General features: G+C 45.0%; 1 protein-coding gene across 1 annotated transcript in view; it reads left to right on the forward strand.

Annotated features, from left to right (window-relative positions):
- Positions 1-20,287, forward strand: part of SLC28A3 (solute carrier family 28 member 3) — a 52,676-nt gene that overhangs the window by 15,264 nt on the left and 17,125 nt on the right. Inside the window, exons 2-6 of the mRNA XM_012779806.2 lie at positions 8,226-8,324; positions 11,614-11,696; positions 14,955-15,046; positions 16,373-16,562; positions 18,941-19,085. Coding sequence (XP_012635260.2) covers positions 8,226-8,324; positions 11,614-11,696; positions 14,955-15,046; positions 16,373-16,562; positions 18,941-19,085 — 609 coding nt within the window. The remainder of the gene's footprint in view (positions 1-8,225; positions 8,325-11,613; positions 11,697-14,954; positions 15,047-16,372; positions 16,563-18,940; positions 19,086-20,287) is intronic.

Consider the following 20,287-nt stretch of genomic DNA (forward strand, 5'->3'; position numbering starts at 1 on the left):
AAACCAACCTATATTGGACAGTTCCTTCTCTGACCAAAAAAAGAAAGAAAAGGAAAAAAAAATAGAAAAAACAAAAACAACCTATAATAAATCACCTTGCAGTCTGACTTTTGACCCCTTCAGACAAAGTAGGGAGTTGTCTATATTTAAAAAAAATTGTGTGGCCGGGCGCGGTGGCTCACGCCTGTAATCCTAGCTCTCTGGGAGGCCGAGGCGGGCGGATCGTTTGAGTTCAGGAGTTCGAAACCAACCTGAGCAAGAGCGAGACCCCGTCTCTACTATAAATATAGAAAGAAATTAATTGGCCAACTAATATATATACAAAAAAATTAGCCGGGCATGGTGGCACATGCCTGTAGTCCCAGCTACTCAGGAGGCTGAGGCAGGAGGATCGCTTGAGCCCAGGAGTTTGAGGTTGCTGTGAGCTAGGCTGACGCCACGGCACTCACTCTAGCCTGGGCAACAAAGTGAGACTCTGTCTCAAAAAAAAAAAAAAAATTGTGGTCGGGCACAGGGGCTCACACCTGTAACCCTAGCACTCTGGGAGGCCAAGGTGGGAGGATCCTTTTAGGTCAAGAGTTCGATACCAGTTTGAGCAAGAGCAAGACCCTGACTCTACAAAAAATAGAAAAATTAGCTAGGTGTGGTGGTGCACGCCTGTAGTCCCATCTACTGGGAAGGCTGAGGCAGGAGGATCACTTGAGCCCAGGAGTTTGAGGTTACAGGGAGCTATGATAGGGCCACTGCACTCTACTTGGGGCGACACAGCAAAAAAAACCAAAAACCAAAACAAAACAAAAACCCAGGGGAGGAAATGAGAAGGAAATGAAACTAAGAAGAATCTTAGTTTCAATTGATAGATTCAAAGGGATTATATCCTTGTTTGTTTATTTTTTTTCTTACTTGGAAAGTGTTTAGCTAGTGAGCATGTCCAGTTGCCCCTGACTAAACAGGTCGCATCTTTGGACTTTAAGGAGAGTCCAAGTCATTCCAATTAGCCTGTAGAAATAGAAGTAGCATCTTGAACTTTTTAGTAGTGCTCCTCATGATTATCATTAATCAATGCTACAATTCATGGTTGGCGGCTTTTCTTCTAAACTCCCTGAGAACGGGGACCATATCCGCAATCCAGCACCAGCAGAGTGTCTAGCCCCATAATAAGTGCACGAGAAGCATTTGTTGGAGGACTGAATGAGTACTCCTAGGACAGAGCCCTGAGGAACATTCAACCCTGAATGTAACATTCAGAGTTGAGTAGAAAAGGCTGGGGTGGCACAGGCAAGAGAGAAGGCACAGTACAGGACGTGGGAGGAAACTAGCAACGTGTAATATTACAGAAGTGGGGACGGGAGCAGTTTGAAGGAGTGGGGTACACGGTGTATGATAAGAGCTGGATTCAGGCCAGGTGCAGTGGCTCACGCATGTAATCCAAGCACTCCAGAGGCCAAGGCAAGAGGATCAAATGAAGCCAAGAGCTTAAGACCAGCCTGGGCAATATAGCAAGGCCTGGTCTCTACAAAAATAAAATTAAAATTTTTTTTAAATTAAAAAAAAATGAATTTAGGGAATAGAAAACTTGACTTTGACAAGAGTGATTTCCATGGAGAGGTAGGAGTGGAAGCTAGATTGGAATGGGTTAAAGAGTGAATATATGTAAGGCAAGACAATGGAAGCAGTAAGTACTGATAGAAGGTTGGCTTTTTTTTTTCCTTTTTTTTGAGACAGAGTCTCACTTTGTTGCCCAGGCTAGAGTGCCATGGCATCAGGTTAGCTCACAGCAACCTCAAACTCCTGGGCTCAAGCAATCCTCCTGCCTCAGCCTCCCAAGTAGCTGGGACTACAGGCATACGCCACCACACCTGGCTAATTTTTTCTACATATTTTTAGTTGTCCAGCTAATTTCTTTCTATTTTTAGTAGAGACAGGGTCTCACTCTTGCTTGGGCTGGTTTCGAACTCCTGACTTTGAGCGATCCTCCCACCTGGGCCTCCCAGAGTGCTAGGATTACAGGTGTGAGGCACCACGTATGCCCGGAAGTTTGGTTTTTGTGGAGGAAAAATACTTAACCTATGAATTCTTGGCTTTGGGGCAATAAAAAAATTGATAAAGCTGCAAATATTAGAGAATCGGGAGAGAGGGGCTAAGTCATACCATATGTAGGAGAGGCACAGAGTGCTGGTGCTGGCAGGCGGGAGTGAACGTGGTGCCACATTATTGCTCTTGGGACCCGATTCGCCGTGGGTGACTTCAGACTTCTCTGGTCTCCTCCCTCCCAAGTATGTAGGAAGTTCTTACGGGAGTGTCTCTCCCGGTTCAAACAAACCAGCCTGAGCCAGCAAAATGCAAAGGACAATAACAGGAAATTAGAACCAGACTGAAATAATTCAGTATTTCAACACAGTAACAAACACAAGTATCGGAAGCTGCAACAACAGTGAAAGATAACCCGGCGGTACCAAGGGCCGTGATGTGGTCAAGCAGACGAATCTGCATTTGTGCATTTAACTAGCCCCCCCGGAGCTGGAAATCTTATATATGAAAAAGAAATAAAAAATAGACTTCAATGAATTTGGAGAAATAATAACTCAGACCTTTTGGTCTTATCCTCAGCTATGATCAATGTCAAAGATAAACAAAGCCAAACACAGGTTACAGCGATGAAGACGGATTTCGTTCTGTAATAACCACTGCAGTAGGGAGGAGGGCCCAGCAAGAACTGAAGAGGAAACTGACCTACCCTACCTGTACCTCCTTTTTCTTACTCTTCAGGGGCACTCTGATGATCTTTGCTCTACATTGCTACACGTTATATTTACAATTTGTCCCGGAATCATCATCCCTCGAGTTTTTAGATTTTAATTCATCAAATACCTTCAAAACATATTATCACTCCTTTTATGGTAGTTTCTCCATTTTTCCTTTGTGTAGCTTCTTCCTCTAGCAGTTTCTTGAAGAAAGTTCATAGAAACCATATTCTGTGAGTACTGGTATGTTTGAACTCTCTTAAATCTGATTATAAACCTTCCTTTAATATTTCTCCTTTGGAAAGAGTGCTCTGCCTCTTTCCCCTTTTCCTGATATTCCCATCTGTAGGGGTTTCCTCTGCCCCACCCGGGTTCACAAAGCTCACGAGAGGAGAGGGAATGTTGGCAGTGGCTAGCATTACCGCCACTCGCAGCAACAACATGCAGAGGCCGGACTCCTTGTGCCCACTCCGGAGACCCCTCCACACTAAGAGATAACAGACAATTGTGCCAGGGAAGTGTGGCAACAAGCCCCAGGCTGACCATGGGGGTCTCTTCCCACAGGTGCTGTGGCTCCTTACTGAGAAGCAGGAAAAATGGGAAGCTCTCAAAAAAATGGTCTAGCCTAGTGCCCATTAACTCACATTAAGGATTACACAAACCCAAGACTTGAGCCAGAAGGTTAACACCAGCCGAGTGGTTCAAGAACTGTAGGAAAGAACAAAGACTTCCAGATACTGTCAGAAATGCAATCGTTCCTGGGCAAAGTCCAGACAATCAGAGAATAATTTTATAGAGAAATGCCCTTAAAACATTTGACATTGGTAGATTATAAAAAAGTAAAAAAAAGAGGGGGAGAGGGGTGAGAGAATGATCCCAAACAGTTTGGAGAGATCAGATTCACCAAACAGATGTTGACTTTGACAGGCAACTTTCAAATATTGAGGACAAAGAGACTGTAAATAGCCCCAGAACAAGCAAGTGGGAAGAAAAACAAAACCATAAAATTAACATGATAGTCACTGAGCATTTGCCATGCACTTTGGACTGAGCCACCTAACCCTGCTAGGTAGGTACCACTTCCATTCCCAGGTGAGGTGGTATGAGCCCTCAAAATTCAGCCTGGATTTGAACCCAAGTTTGATCATGGAACCCAAGCTTGTAATCACAAACGCAACTCCAATTAATGTTTGCAAATAACTATCCATATTCCCAAAAAACAGTGATTAAGGTTTATGTTGTGTCTGTGATCCACGTCCACGTCTGTGATCTATTTACCTTTTGAGGCAGTTGCCCTATTCTAGTCCCATTCCATGTTCAGAGAAATGCATACAGGAAGGCTAGATCACTTGAAGAAGCTCAGAAAAACAATAGAAATTGCAGATGTATTTCTGACACCTTCATTTGTACAACTGAGTCTTAGAATATTATAAATAAGGGAACCTTCTTGCAGGAGAGAGCAGACCCCTACCACTTGGTTTCTGCTCAATTCTGGAGATGCTAAAGCTCAGCAGCCTCTGGGAATAACTTTTCCATCCAGCAGAGAACGGAGGACAGAGTACCCAGTTGCTTAGAGTCCAGTGGGTAAAACACAGATTTATAGATGTGCACAGTCCCAAATCCAGTTGATATCATAGTCCCCTTTTTGTCCCAGGCATCGGGAGCCTGACATTCATGGCAATATCTAAGGCATCACAGCTTCTCAGAATGCACCATATTGACTGCTTCTAGGCAAATTGCTTCTTTAGAGGTGTACAGAGATGTGGAAATTAACCAGATACAGTACGTAGATAGATGCTAACATAAAACAAGCAACTTTGGTCACCAGTCTCAATCTGATCCGATAGTGTAAAGCCTTCCATTTGAGGTATATTATCAAACACTTCACAGAACTCGCTGTAAAGTGCCAGGCTCCGGAGTCTTCATGACTCCCTAGAGAGTCCTTGTCAGCATCACATTGGACAGCTGGGCACACCTGCATCCTGCCAAAGGTCAGGGTGAACGTCTCCTGGGTGCTTGAGGTTTCCGTGCTTACCTCGGGCCTCGAGCCCAGCTGTGCCCTTTGAGCAAGGCCCCTCGAACAATCAGGGCAAACGCTGTAGAGAAGAAAGGCTCCCTGGCACCGTCACGCCAGTGTGCAGCAGGGAAATCACGGCCACAGGAGCTGAGGAAGGGAATCCAGGCTGTGCAATCAGAGCAGAGTGGTAGGGAGAGGCTGGGGAATGTCGCACTAGCCATGAAGACTGGACATGTCCACAAAGGCAGGAGTGCCCACTTAGAAGGATAGAGTCCACTTAAAACCAGGGTCAGGGCGGGCAAGTCCACTATTCTGGGTTAAGAGATGACCATCAGAGCCTAAGTGTAATTTAAAAGCAGCCACAGGTCCCTCTGGCACTTGCAATACTTGTATCATTTCTACCCTTTACTACCTAGGGTTCAGATCGCACTTTGTAAATTGAAAGGGAGCCAACGGGAGTTATACTGGTAGGCAGACTAGTACATTTTTCCGTATGTGCGAGCTAAGGACTGTGCAAAGGGTCAAGCTCTCCAGACACAGTGTGGGCTGGGCATGGGCAATCCAGGTTGAGGTCCCACCCCAGCCATTTCTGACCATGTAACCCAAGTCAAGTGATTCACTTATCTTTGCCTCAGTTTTCTCATCTGTATAAATGAATATCACAGTACCCACTTCACAGGCCTCTTAGGAGGACCAAACGCAAAACTTTGTTATCTACGAACTTTTGTATCTACTAACTACTGTATCATTCAGAGCAAAATAAAAGGAAATACCAAAAGCAACAAGGGAGAAGTTAATTTCTAGTCCATCGCCTTAACCGCGACTACGTGAGAAGTTAATTGCATCCGTATAGAAGTCTTGGGGTGGGTGGCGCAGAGCTGGTGTGAGTGTGCTTTGCCGCCCACAGGTGGCCGGGACCTGAGTTCCTGCCACTCCCCACTGGGATGTGGGCCTTGTGTTCTGGCCCAGATGGAGCTATCCACACACCAGGCAGAAAGCCAGGAAAGGACCAAAGGAACCAAAAGCACCTGCCAGCTTCCTTAAGGAACATTCCCTGAGCTGCCCCCCCTGAGGACTCCTGCGACTGGCATTTCATTGGCAAGAATCTAGGAAGCTTGGAAATGTAGCCTTTTTTCTAGATGGCCCTGTGTCAGCTAAAACTCTTTAAATGGGCTACCACAAATGAGGGAGAGGGGAGTAATTTCAGTAATGTCCAATGTTCTCAAACTTATCGTGGCTTAGAACAAAAGGGTGAAAATCCATCTGTGCCTCCCTGTTAACAGCCACTGTGGATCTGTCCTCACTGGAGAAACAGGAAGTGTAGGATCAAAGAGATTTCAGTAGGAAATAGACTCCCAGGCACAATGTGCTCCTAGCTACCAGGATCTGCACTTCAAAGTGGGTTCAATCCAGGGTCATCGCCCTTCTGCACACCTAAGAACGATAACTACCTGAAATTAATTAATTAAAAGTGGCACGTGAAAACTGCCTAGAAACACTCTTATGCAACTCTCTCAACCCTCTTACCCGTTCAGTGGAGGGACAGGTAAGCCCTGAGAACAGTCATGGTAGTAGGAGGCTAGGCATGGAAAGTAACTAGTAATCTGAATTGCTAAATAGATAGAAACAATGGGCTGTGACGTCATCTGGGGCCCCATACAGCAGCCCCATGGGCGTAATTTGAAAAGAAGCAAAACAGTTGTCTCAACAGTCAATTTCCAGGTACTAATCAACACCCACAATAACCCCATTAATTCTGCAGCAAATCCTCAAGTGGGTGACATTGTGCTTCCTGAAAATACTAAAAGGCCAAGGCATATACTCTGCCAGTGCCACGATAATCTCATCACGCAGCGAAAAACACATGCTGAGTTGCTTTTGTCAGTTTTGTTTTGAAGACAGGGTGTCAACTCTGTTGCCTGGGCTACAGTGTGTGGGGCGACATTACAGCTCACAGCAACTTCAGACTCCTGGTATTAATCAATTCTCCTGCCTCCACCTTTGTTGCCACTTTTAAAAAGCACCCACATTATCCCCCCAACACACACACACACACACACACACCCTTCTGCTTTTATTAACTTTAAAAAGGCAGGATCCATCCTGGGTCCACAAGTAATTCTCAGATCCTGCCACTAGGTGGCAGGAGTGATCAGCACCAGGAAGCTGATGCTCCTAATGGAACCAGCAAATGTCAGGATCCTGAGAGGGACCCCAAGACACCAAACTGAAAGTGTGTTGGCCACATGGGGGGCTGAGGCTTGGGATGATGTGACCTGCTCAGTGTCACACATGTATTTAGCCCTAAGGACTAAGCCCCGCAGTGACCTATGTCCTGTTATCCACCAGCTCATGCTCGACTGTTTTTAACTTGGAAGTATGTATATGTGTATGTGTATACATATGTTTTCCTTCCATGCTGTGTTTTCATACCAGGCACCCAGAGGTACTACTTTGCTGTGCTAATGCAACGTTAAAATCACCGTGGTTCATTAACCCACATAATTGATCTGTGTGCAAGGAACCATGCTAAAGTAAGATGTAAACTACTGTAACACAGAAGGAAGTATGGCAACAATACTGATATGCATATGTCATGTGTGTGCTGTCAGACGTTATTCATGCTTATTCAATCTTGTTTTTCAATAAGTGGAAAATGCAATACAAGTTGGGACTACAGTATTTTTTCCAAACTCTTGGGGCCAGAGACCTAACGTCAAAACCGAAGTCATCACCTGGCCTTTATTCAAAGAGAAGGTCAAAGCCCTGGGGCTTGCAGGGGGCATTTCTGACACCATTTTTCAGTGGACTTAGCAGAGAAAAGGGCAAGTTGGGATGAGATGGGAGAAAGACACCCCAAAGGAGATTAAAAGGAAACAAATCAGGTGTTCATCACTTCTGGAAACCATGGCCAAGGCCAGGACAGCCCTCCAAGGGGAAACCTTACTCAGTTTCTTAAAGTAAAAGCAAGACAGCTTCACCAGCAGGCATTTTTCTCATGGTCATTACTACCAGAGATTGCTTTAAACCAAACAAAGTGCATCTCAACATCTCATAAATCCAACATCTAGGAATAAAATTATCCAACCTATGGTTTACTACATTTTATTTCATTTTTTAAGTTGAAACCTGTGTGATGTGATAGAAAGGAGAGTGGAAACCTGCCCCCTCGTCCCTGCTCAGCTTATCAAAGTTGCCTGGCCTACATGAGGGCGATTGTCCACCCCGCTCTTTCCTTCAAGTGGGACCACAGCCATCCTTTCGCTCAGAGCAAAACAAAGCCAAAATGAGCTGCTACTTTATGAGCCGGAGGTGCACTAGCTGTTTCCTGGATCAGATGCCTCGTCTGAACACCTAACCTTTGCTTGTCTCATCCCTCAAAACTCTCCGGGGTATCATTCACCGAAGAATATTTGTTTCTTGGCACTGACATTTTATTTTTGCAATCTGTACTTTTACCTTAGGAAGAAGAAAACTGTCTTAAAAACCAGAACACGTCAGAAAACAACAACTCAATTCGGAACAGAGCCGTGCAAAGCGGGGAGCACGGAAACACCAAACAGGTATGTTTGGACGGTGATTGTGTGACTCCGGTGCCATGGTAACCGCTGTGCAACAGGCCCTTGCCAATGGCGGAGACAGAAAGCGTGACCCCCAGCCGGCGCTCACAGGAACAAATTAAGTGGTGATTATAGTGTGTAAGTCAGAGTCTCAGAGTCGGGAAGAAAACACACATGAGCAAACAAAGGGAATTTGGGTTTTTTTTTTTTTTTTGAGACAGAATCTTGCGTTGTTGCCCAGGCTAGAGTGAGTGCCATGGCGTCAGCCTAGCTCACAGCAACCTCAAACTCCTGGGCTCAAGCAATCCTCCTGCCTCAGCCTCCTGAGTAGCTGGGACTACAGGCATGCACCACCATGCCTGGCTAGTTTTTTCTATATATATTAGTTGCCCAATTAATTTCTTTCTATTTATAGTAGAGACGGGGTCTCGCTCTTGCTCAGGCTGGTTTCGAACTCCTGACCTCGAGCAATCTGCCTGCCTAGGCCTCCCAGAGTGCTGGGATTACAGGCGTGAGCCACCGCGCCCGGCCAGGGAATTTGTTTTCATTCACCTGTCCTCAGAGTTCCTTGATGGGAAAAGTACCCAGGCTTTGACAATTACGGACTCCAATATCCATTCCGAGGGCAAAAAGCAGGAGCATTTAAAAAAAAAAAAAATTCTGAATTTTAAAGTAGATGAGGCAGATAGAGGAAGGCTATAATTAATAAGTTTCTAAAACTGTAGCCATAATGACCTACAGTTCTTCAGTGGCACCTAAACTTACAGCAGTCTGAGGAACTCTGTTTTATTTCACTTTTCTTGAATTCTGGGCAGGATTTTATTTAAAGAGAGCTTGAAAAAGTATTGCAAAATTTGGGAGACAAAAGAAAAGGCTTGTAATTCAAGAAAAAAAAAATCAGTACCTTTTAACATCTTAGACCTTTGTCCTTTATGCAAACATACAGCCACATGCAAGCCTCATCTGTATTAGGGTCACAGTATGTAAATTACAGTATTAAGTAATTATCTATTTCACTTACTATATTGTTAGAAAATGGTCATGTTACTAAACATCCTTCGAGGAAAAAGAACACAGTGCTTAGGTTCACACGCAAACTTGCACAGGGATGTTTATGGCAGCTTTATTCACAATCACCAAAATTGGAAGCAACCTTGATGTCCTTCAGGAGATGACTAGATAAATAAACTGTGCTGCATCCACACAGTGCATTGTGTTCAGCATTAAACAGAAATGCACTATCAAGCCTTGGAAAGACATGGAGGAACCTTCAATGCATAGTAGCGAGTGAAAGAAGCCAATCTAAAATGGCTATATACTGTATGATTGCAACTATATGACATTCTGGAAAAGGCAGAACTAAGGAGATAGTAAAACAAGATCAGTGGTTTCCTGGGAGCAAGGGTCAGGAGGAAGTAGGGATGAATTTTTAAGGCAGTAAAGCTATCGTGTGTGACGCCGTCGTGGGGCATGCACGTCGTCATACATCTGCCCAAACACATGGAACGCACAGCGCGGAGAGTGGACCCTAATGTCAACCGTGGACTCTGGGTGGTGTTGATGTGACAATGTAAGTTCATCAGTTGAAACCAATGCACTGCTCTGGGGCAGATGTCCACAGTGAGCCAGGCTGTTAGGGAGAGGGGCAGGGGGAGGGGGGATGCACAAGGAACCTCTGCACTTTAGCTCAATTTTGCTGTGAACCAAAAACTGCTCTTTAAAATATATATATATATATTTTTTTTTTCAGTTCTTTGACAAACAAAAAATGTTTTAGATATTTTATGATGGTAAACAGGAATGTGAAGACCAAGGTGTAGCTACTGGATTTGGCAATAACGGGCCTAGGGGGGCCTTGGCAGGAGCCATTAGGTAAAAGCTCAGCCTCAGTGAGCAGAATGTGAGAAGTGAACACAAAAAAGGGAGGGCAACTGGCTGCAGTGCTCTGGCTGTGAGCAGGAGAAGGGGCAGGTGTCATGACTGTGGGGGTTAAGGAGGTTTTGTTACTATTGTTTTTGAAAGATGAGAAAGGGTTGAAAAATGAAAAGAGAAGAAAATAATAGTAATGTTAGCTACTTCATAGACAGTAGGCCACGTGGGGTGCTTTCCCTGGAAGGAAATAGTAGTTAAGATCATTTAAATAAAAACTTTACCAAACATTAACGGTAGGCAAGGCTGGGCATTAGATGTAAATAAACGAGTAAGACTCATCTCTACCCAGTCCCCAGCAGTACTGGGGCTTGGACTCAGTGCAGCTCGGAACTCAGCTGGTTTCTCTTCCAATTATCCTCTCACCTTCCTCGTTTCTGGGGTCCAGCCCAGAAAACACAGGTAATCTGGGTCAGAAGTACAATGGAGTTTGGCATCTAAGGACTATATGATTTTTGATGATCCTTTCAGCTCGGAAACATGCTCATGGTTTATTTCTATGATTTTTTTTTAAGATAATCAAAGGCCCTATTGGGTATGACAGAAAACAAAAGCTAAGATTCGTCATTATACATTTTAGAGCACACTCAAAACTGTTCCACATGTGTACACTTCTGCCCAGCTTCCACAGCCATTGGTAACAGTACCAGACCTATTGTCTGAGACATTACTGCAGAGTGGAGACAGGTAGGAAATCCTCTGCATCCTGGGATTATGGGCATGGATATCTGAGACGTCAAACCGTACCTAGAAAGGTTGTCCATGAAAAAATTAGCCCAGGCGTATACTTCACTCAGCTAATGAGAGCAAGGGCTGGCTGAGTAAGAGAAATACTCTCCTTTAGCCCGACTGAAAAGAAGGACCCTAGTTCCAAGGGGAGGTTTATCAGCTCTCCAAGGTGCCGGGCTTGCATTCATATCCATGGACCAAGCCTTGGGCTGCCAGGAAAATAAATCCAGCTGTGGTTTTAGTCCTTTGGCAACAGAGCCGGCGGCGTATTAAGGGAGATTTACGCAGCCTCTGTTACTAACTTCATTTAGTACTTGGCTGAAAACGAAGCTGGGGTTGAATGATTACAGTAGAGACTGGAGTAAAAAGCATAAATATGAGCCTATCTCTTAAGGAGAAAATACCAACTGCTCCTTTGGAAGGAAAGAGAGAATTAAATGTGATCCTGGGTTTTTTTGTGATTATAGAAGGAAACAAAATGTCTGTGCAGTAGATAATAGGAGCCATCTTCTTGCATAATAATTTAAAGGGACTTACTGAAAGTTCTTTGCCAGAGTTTTAGGCAAAGAAGATTGGGGTCCATTACGCGTAGGGTCCTCATTATCCCATCTCTGCTCTGATGTTTGGTTTCTAGGGTGAAGAGCAGGTTACCATTGAGCAGGATTCTCCAAGAAACAAAGATGACGTGGAGGATGACCAAGAGATGCACGAAAAAGGGTACAGTTTTTAAGCCAGGGAAATCACCATGCCTACTTCTTATTTGGCTTTACCACTTTGTTTTATCCCCACTTAATTTTGTACATCTCTTGTGATTTATTAAAGATTCTCACCACCACCACCCACTCCCAATTCACTCTCCTCACACAACACCATTTTCAGGAAAATTAATGGAACTCTAGGATGATCGATGCGGTAAGTTCAGCCTGCCGATGTCCCAGGAACCCAATGTCTAGATTTAAATTCACCCATGACAGTTTTATAATTAAAGGTGTAAATTATCAACAAATTGCTCCAGTCCATATGAAAGTAGTTAATTCATCTTCCTAATGTCAACAAATAGCGATAGATTTCTCAAAACCCAATCCACTTTAAACCCCAACAAACTGTTGCTCCTACCTTATAGTATCCCAAAGGTATTCCAGGTCTTTACATCCCTGTAAAGGGAGGAGAGACAAGATTATTTTATTTTGTGAAAATGAAGCTCAGAGGCATGATTTGCCCACGTCAGCTAGAGAGGATGGAGCCAGCTTATAATTTCAGCTTCTGATCCTAGTGCAGGTTTGTCTGCTGCTCTGCCATAACTCTACAGTATTTGTCCATTTTCTAAATTCCTATTTAAATTTTATTCGCATTCCTATGTCTTGGGGGAACTTAGTTTTCATGTTTCAGAAGATACCTCTGGCGTTGGTCAGAATGGGGGCTGAGAGTGCCTCTCACATGTATACCATGGTCAGGAGCCTGTGCTAAGTTTCACTCTTCATTTTACTTTATGAGCCTCTGAGGCCCGGAAATTCTCTCGAGTGTTCAGAGGTACTCAGGTTTCAGTGATGCTAATGGGACTGAAACAACCACCAGGAGGCCGGGAATGGTTCAGCCTAGATAACCAAATGACCAAAGGTGTCTCTTTCCAGCCACTTTACCTTAAGCAGAGCCACAGTCACATTTGCTGGAATGGACCATACCCATCCCCTGTCATTAGATAATCTGATAGAGTCAACCGACAGTTGATGGCCATACCCTACTGAATGTCACTCTGCTGCTGCTGCATTTTAACACTGGGTCTTCAACTCAGTAATGCATCATTGGCCTTTCCTTAATCAGACCATGAAAAACAGCCTTCACTGTGCTTGTGAGCACCCAGTGTCTTCTAGAGAGCTGTTTCTAATTGTCAGTGCACAGACTCACACACATATGTAACAATGGAAGTTTCATGAAAGAATGCCTATCATTTTTAGGTGTGACACACTCTGATGCTTCTTTCTTTCTTTCTTTTCTTTTTCTTTTTTTTTTTTTTTTTGAGACAGAGTCTCACACTTTGTTGCCCAGGCTAGAGTGAGTGCCGTGGCGTCAGCCTAGCTCACAGCAACCTCAAACTCCTAGGCTCCCGCGATCCTACTGCCTCAGCCTCCTGAGTAGCTGGGACTACAGGCATGCGCCACCATGCCCAGCTAATTTTTTCTATATGTATTAGTTGGCCAATTAATTTCTTTCTCTTTATAGTAGAGACGGGGTCTCGCTCTTGCTCAGGCTGGTTTGGAACTCCTGACCTCCAGCAATCCGCCAGCCTTGGCCTCCCAGAGTGCTAGGATTACAGGCGTGAGCCACCGCGCCCGCTGCTTCTGTCTTTTTTAATGGTAGATATCATATGTGGACTCACTAATGTGCCCCAAGGCACAGCTGTAAAATGCTGTTCAGATAAGCAGTATGCACTCCCATTTAGCTTATGTACAAAATCAGTGAATGCCATCGAGCACCTTAATACCCAAGGCCCTGCTCCTGGTGCTGCTGTGGCTCACACGCATCTACTCTTCAGGATATTACCATCAGTAATGGGTTTATGACAAGTCACAATCAAAGACGACAGTAAGAATAAAGAGCAGAGGAACGTGTCTGTCTGAAAAGATGCAAGAAAGCTTTCTAGAAGGACTTGAGCTGTGCCCTGAAGCCTGAGAGGGGGCTGAGTCCTGGACACACAGGCAGGACTGTTGGAAATGGAGTCATTAACCAAAGGAAGAGCAGGTCTCCCAGATAGGAGCCAAGTCCTTTGAGGTCCTGGAGACCGGGAATCTATACTGGGCGAGAAATGGTCATTTTAGAAATGCTATGCAGTGGCCTGGAAGTGGCAATGGTCAAATGTGCAGGTGAAGTCCTCCCACCCCACCTCAAGAGGGAGAACAGGAGGCTTCCAAGGAAAGAGGCTTCCCTGTGGACAAGGAGATCCTCGGAGAAGGAGAGGAGAGCCACTGTGGCTATGGCCCCGAGGCCTCTCCAGACACACTCCCAAGGGACCACTGGACACCATCCTCCCCAGGGGACGTGATGAGACATACACATTGCTCGTGCACTGCCTCCCTACCTGTATCAAAGCCCTGTACAGGGCCGGGCAGGGCGGCTCCCACCTGTAATACTAGCACTCTGGGAGACCAAGGCAGGATGATCACTTGAGCTCAGGAGCTCTAGACCAGCCTGAGCAAGAGCAAACCCCATCTCTACTAAAAATAGAAAAATTAGCTGGGCATTGCAGGGCATGTCTGCAGTGATTGCTTGAGCCCAGGAGTTTGAAGTTACCATGAGCTAGAATGACACCACTGCACTCTATGGCTGGAACGACAGAGTGAGACTCTGTCTCCAAAAAAAGAAAAAGCCCTGGACAGAAACCGACATTCCACCAACTCTAGAACTTTCTGAGAAAGCTGTGACAACCCGTTTGTTAACAGCCCTTAAATCCACAAAATCCTGCTTTGCATTTAATACACACCTAGCGAAGCCTGCCAGTCTTGAACTAAAGGGAATGACGATCTAAGACAGGGAACCTCCAGCGCGCTCAAACTTCGGGGAACCAGAAGGGATGACAGTTCTTTGGCTTTTTATTTATTTATTTTTTTAACAGTAAACATTTAATAAGCATTAATTAAAGCTAACAGAGGCTTTCATAGTGTAACGAGACACGCTCTCCTATGATTTGCTTCGGCTTTTGCTTGGTGATCCATGCCCCCTGCTGCCTTCCTGGGAGCCTGTTTTCTGTATCTCCCTAATCTCCCGGGGCTTGGCACACTGATTCAGTGAGGGTTGATCCAAGTCACGGCTGATTTTAGTCTAAGATGAAATGAGTTTACCATTTCTGTTTTGTGAGACACATGCTTCATGAATTTGCTTGCCTGCCTGTTTTACAAAGCCTACTCCCGCCTCATCATGCCAGTTTATTTCACGTTTTTGGTATTTACTTGTGGCTGCCTTTTTGCTTTTGTGTTACAGGTGTTTGGAAAGGAAGTACAATACAGTTTGCGATTTTTGTAGGAAACACAAAACCATTCTTCGGTACATCATCTGGGGCATTTTGTTAGCAGGTAATTAACAAAGGGGGTGGGGTACCACTGTCTCTTTTTGGGGGAAATCCCTCAAAGGTTGACCGGAGAGAGAATAAACCTTCTCCTGGACCTCACTGAGTCACACAGAGAGGCGGCAAGGGAAATCTATTAGCCCCTGTGTCTTGAGTCTCAGCTGAAGAACCTATGCAAATTGTTTATGAGGCCAGCAGCTAATTTTTTGAGTCACCTCTCTCAAGGGCTCATATGGCTTTCATTAGCATCACGTGGATTGGGGGGGGTGCAGTGGTTAATGCAAGCAATTAACGCTTTGTGTGAATGCAACCTGAGGAGCCCAGGGTCCTCCAGCCCACTCCTCTTGCCTGAAAGCAAGACAGGATATCTTCTGTTTTCACTCTCTCCAAAGCAAAGTGCTCCCCAGGCCGTCTTAAAGAGCACTCCTGTCTGTAAAACATGAGCATTGCCACCCTCTCCCACAGACATTGTCCCAGACCGCTGCACCACTGAGGCCAGTGGGTTTGCTGGCGCTCAGACTGCTGCAGCAGGAAACAGCAGGGTTGGCAAACTTTCTCTCTACCAGGCCAGAGGGTATTCTAGGATTTTCAGTATGGTAGGCAGAAGGTCAAAACCACATCACTCTGTCATTATAGTGAAAAACAGCCATAAGCAGACGGACACGGCTGTGTTCCCTCACTATATTTGTAGAATGCAAATATACAAATACAATTGCACTTGCCACCTACAGAAACATGTGGCAAGCCAAATCGATTTGACCTGCAGACCGTCTTTGCTGACCTGTAAGAGTAGGAAACCTTATTCTTATCCTCACATCTGCTCTTCAAAAGCAGCCACCTTGATAGCCCCTTGTCCTTGACATTCTGTGGCACTTAGAGACGTGGTCTATTGTTGGTAAGTCTATTTTCCTACTCAAGGTTAGGCCAAATGTGGGGTGCAAACCTGGGGAATCAATACCTGTACACTAGTGGTCGCTTCAACACATGGCCTGTCTCTGATAGTAGCTGCCCTGCCGAGTCCGAACGCCAGGGGGAAAATTGGTTAGTTCTAAGTTGCGAGGCCCAGTGATCAGGCCTCTAGATCCAGGAACTCAGAAGATCCTATAAGAAAAAGGACCTAGCACCCTGTCCTCCTAGCCTTCATGGTGAGAATCTTAGGGACTTGGTTTGGAAAACATCAAAAATGCCCATTGGAGAAGCCTGTAGCCAAATCAAGAGTGCTCCTGCCTTCAGTGGTCCCTCGATTAAACCTCCCCTTGCCTGAGCCGGTCCAGGCCGAGGCTGGCATCCGGCTAGTGTTGACGCTCAACATCTGCATTTGCTTCCTGGACAGGTTATCTGGCTCTGGTGATCGCAGCCTGTGTGCTGAACTTTCACAGAGCCCTTCCTCTGTTTGTGATCACCGTGACTGCCATCTTCTTCGTTGTCTGGGATCGCCTGATGGCCAGATATGAACATCGAGTTGACGAGATCCTGGCTCCCGGCAGAAGGCTTCTGAACGGCCATTGGTTCTGGCTGAAGTGGTAAATGCAATCGGTTCTGTTATTGCAGTTGGAAGGGGTGTTGTTCTTTTCTACCACGGTTCCAAGAATTTGTTCTGAAATCGCTTCCTCATTTATGAGGCACTGAAGCTAGAAACAACGTAGAGAGTGACCTGTTATGATGTCTTCATTTTACAAATAGGAAATCAAGGCCTAGATGAGGTGATGACTCATTTGAGATGTGTCCAAATGTCCCTGCAAACTGCCTTAATTTTCAGGTGTCATTAAATGATAAATGTTGTCCAAAGGATGTTAACCTAATAACTTTCCTGTGCTGTACTAGAAAGACAATTACATGCCCACGTATCAAGCATCAGTCAGGAATGCACAATAGTGGGGGGAGTTTAGTCATAGCAGGGGTGGCTTTAGCCCTCCCTCTAACCTGTCAGTGGAAGGGCTTCATGATAGATTGCTAATATCTGTCCTGGCAGGAGACAGGGGACAGCAGCACGAATGCCATCTATTTATAAAGAATTGGTCTATAAGTACAAAGTGCTGGAGATTGCTGACAACACGTCTGCAACAAGCTTTCATTTTTTGCAGATTTTCTCTTCTTACACAAGTCCACACATAGTCTCTTTAAAATGTGTTTTCAAAATGGAGATTATGGAGAACATATTCAATCTCAAATTTGGGTTTTTAACTTGTATTCCTGTATGGTTGACCATGTATCATACTTACAAAATTTTTGCTATTTTAAATGTCATGATGAATATAAATCTTTATGTCTGTTTCTGATTGCTGTAAGTCAACCACTATCTCATTCATTGCAATTCTTTGCTGACTAGTGAAGCCAAATAATTTTTCAGGCTTTCTTTTCTTTTTCTTTTCTCCTAATTTCCCCCCATGCTTTTTGCTCATTAAAAACTTATGGTTTTGGCTGGGCGTGGTGGTATGTGCCTGTCGTCCTAGCTACTTAGAAGGCTGAGGCAGGAGAATCGCTTGGGCCTCAGGAGTTTGAGGTTGATGACACCCCTGCACTCTAGCCCAGATGACAGAGAGAGACTCTGTCTCAAAAAAATGAAAAAATAAAAAGTTTTTGAGACTCTGCCTCAAGAAAATATATATATATATATGTGTGTGTATATATATATGTACATCACTAACTAGCACTTGACTTTTTGTGTAACCAACCAGTATTTTGAAATTGTGACCCGTGGAATGGGATTAAAATACAACTCAGTTTTTCTCATCCATCATCCTTTCAATTTGATTCAGCGGGAGCTATCTACCTGGTACTTTGTATAAAAATGTCAAAAGCCCACAACTCTTGTGCACACTCTTGGTTAATAGTCCCATGGTCACAGGCACATTTTGAGTATCAGGATGTGCATTCCCATACAATAATGGAAACTGTGAACTTGACCAAGAGTCCCATGTTTTCCTCCCCAGCTTGGGCCTGCATTTCCCCTTTGTCACCTGCCCCTCTGCCAGTCTCAAAGCCAGGAGAGAGATCAGAGCTGGGACAGTTCTCACAGACTGAGGCGGCCTCCTGCTCCGGGTGGGAAGCCAGCCCCCCTGGGAGGAAGGGCCTGTGCGTGTCCTGCCCTGAGTTCTCAGGGCCTTCCCTTGGCCTCTCTCTGTGGGACTTCCCCTCCCTCCAGGCGGCCCTCCTGGGTAGGATCCAGGACCAGCCTCTCTCCAGTGAGGCTTACGCGGGATCTAGCAGGAAATGTCCCACATCCTTGGCCTAATAAACTGGGGTTGTGTCATCCCCACACAGCACCCTTTCTGGCTCTGCGATGTGAGCAGTGAGTCAGCCTTGTCGCGCCCGCTAGACTCCCCAGGGGAGTCCGAACCTGGCTAAAGTCGGAGTCAGCTCTCTGTGGCTCTGGTGAGGTCCCCCAACTGCAGGGAACACATTTCAAGCTCCCCCTTGGAGGGAAGAAGGTAACACTTCACCCACCTCTCAAAACAAGAGGCGACAAATCCCGATACCTCTCTCAAAGACATCACTGGACTCTCTCTCTCCCCGCTTTCTCCTCTCTGACCCCTTTATATATCCTTGAACAGGCAAAGGGCCCAAGAGTTGTAGGGTAAGAGGGACACATTACTTAATTTTTTTTGGCTATTTACCATATAGCCAGAACCGAAAAGGGTCTGTTGCAATTCGCAAAAGCACAGCTTCGACTCAGACTTTTGGGGGGAGGGGGGGAAATAGGCATTTATTGAAACCTTAAAATCTGTACCCCCATAATATGCCAAAATAAAAAAAAATAAAAAAAAAAGCACAGCTTCCTGGCACCGGGGTGTGTTACTCTCACTCACGTTTTTTTTTTTTTGTTCTTTCTTTAAGCCTGATTACAGTTCTCGTGTTAGCATAACCAATGATGCCAGTGCTTCCCTTCCTGTTCTCTTAGGGTGATTTGGAGCTGCCTGAGCCTGGGGGTTATTTTCTGGCTGGTCTTGGACACTGCCAGGATGGGCCGACAGCACCTGGTGTCCTTCGGTGGGCTCATAATGTACATCACCCTGTTATTTCTGTTTTCTAAGCACCCAACCAGAGTAAGTATGAAATTGACCTTTTGGGTTTTTTTCCCCTCATATGTGAACTACTCAAAATACTGATTGTGAGAGAATTTAACGATTTTTCAATATTTTTCTTACCTTGCTGTGATTATTTGGAGTGGCCAGGGGGCTCTACTTCTTGAGCTCTCATTGTCCTGTCTGTTACTATTTCCTATTTCACCCTCAGTGATTTTCTGGTTGCACAACCAGGGAGACATTCTCTCCCTGTCAAGTCCGATTTCTATTCATGGACCCCCCCCCCCACCCCATCAACCACACATAAAGGGAAAACTCATCTATTTTGACCCAGATTTCCCCAGACCAGTAAATAATCTAATATTCTGCCATTGCATCCTACAGTTTATCAATGTACCACTTGCAACTTGGGCTTTTTTGTTCTGAAAATTTGTCCTTATACAGGTCTCCTCCCCCAGCCCCCCAAACCCGATTTTCATCCTTGCTCTGTCAGCCGGTAACTCATGAACTGGGCAAGAATTCTGATACACCGAGGCTCTTGCGTGTAACTCACAGTGGCAAACTCTGGAAGACTTTACCAGTTAAAAGACTGACCCAAGAAAAGAGCATAAATGACAGACCAAGTTCACCTAATATGACCCAAATCCTTTGCCCTGCTTGGGTAAACATCTCTGTTGTCTGTGCTTAATCACATGGCTCTTTTCAGACCACTCAGCCCTGCATCAAAATTGGAAGCAGATGAGTGTCCCTTCCCGCTATGCCCTGGGTCTGCATTAGAGTTTCTTGGTCCTTTTCACAGTGAAACAAGAGCCCCTTGACAGGGCAGAAAATTACTTACTTAGAAAATGTCAGATCAACAAACCTTGGACACACAGAGAAATCATGTTCTGCCTTTCCATTTTCCAGATGGGAAATAATTATATGTGTCCAATATTTGCAACATGACTAGGACAGCCAGATCCTCTCCTTTAGTGCACCTTCTTAGACCACTGTTCATGTCTAAGTTATTTAGCAGGACTTAATAGCTACCTACCTTTCGAGTGACGGCTACAAATTCAGGTTTAGGAAGAGGGAACACAATCCTGAGTTTTGAAAGATATGATCCTATCAAGGGATTCCACACGCATGACTGCTTTGGCCATCCCAAAGAAGATGGGTCACAGGCCATATCTGAGAATGCTTCCAAAGAAATAGTGATCCTTCAGACACATGCCAAAGTTAGC

This window comes from Microcebus murinus, chromosome 12 (assembly GCF_040939455.1).
Source record: "Microcebus murinus isolate Inina chromosome 12, M.murinus_Inina_mat1.0, whole genome shotgun sequence".
NCBI classification, from domain to species: domain Eukaryota; kingdom Metazoa; phylum Chordata; class Mammalia; order Primates; family Cheirogaleidae; genus Microcebus; species Microcebus murinus.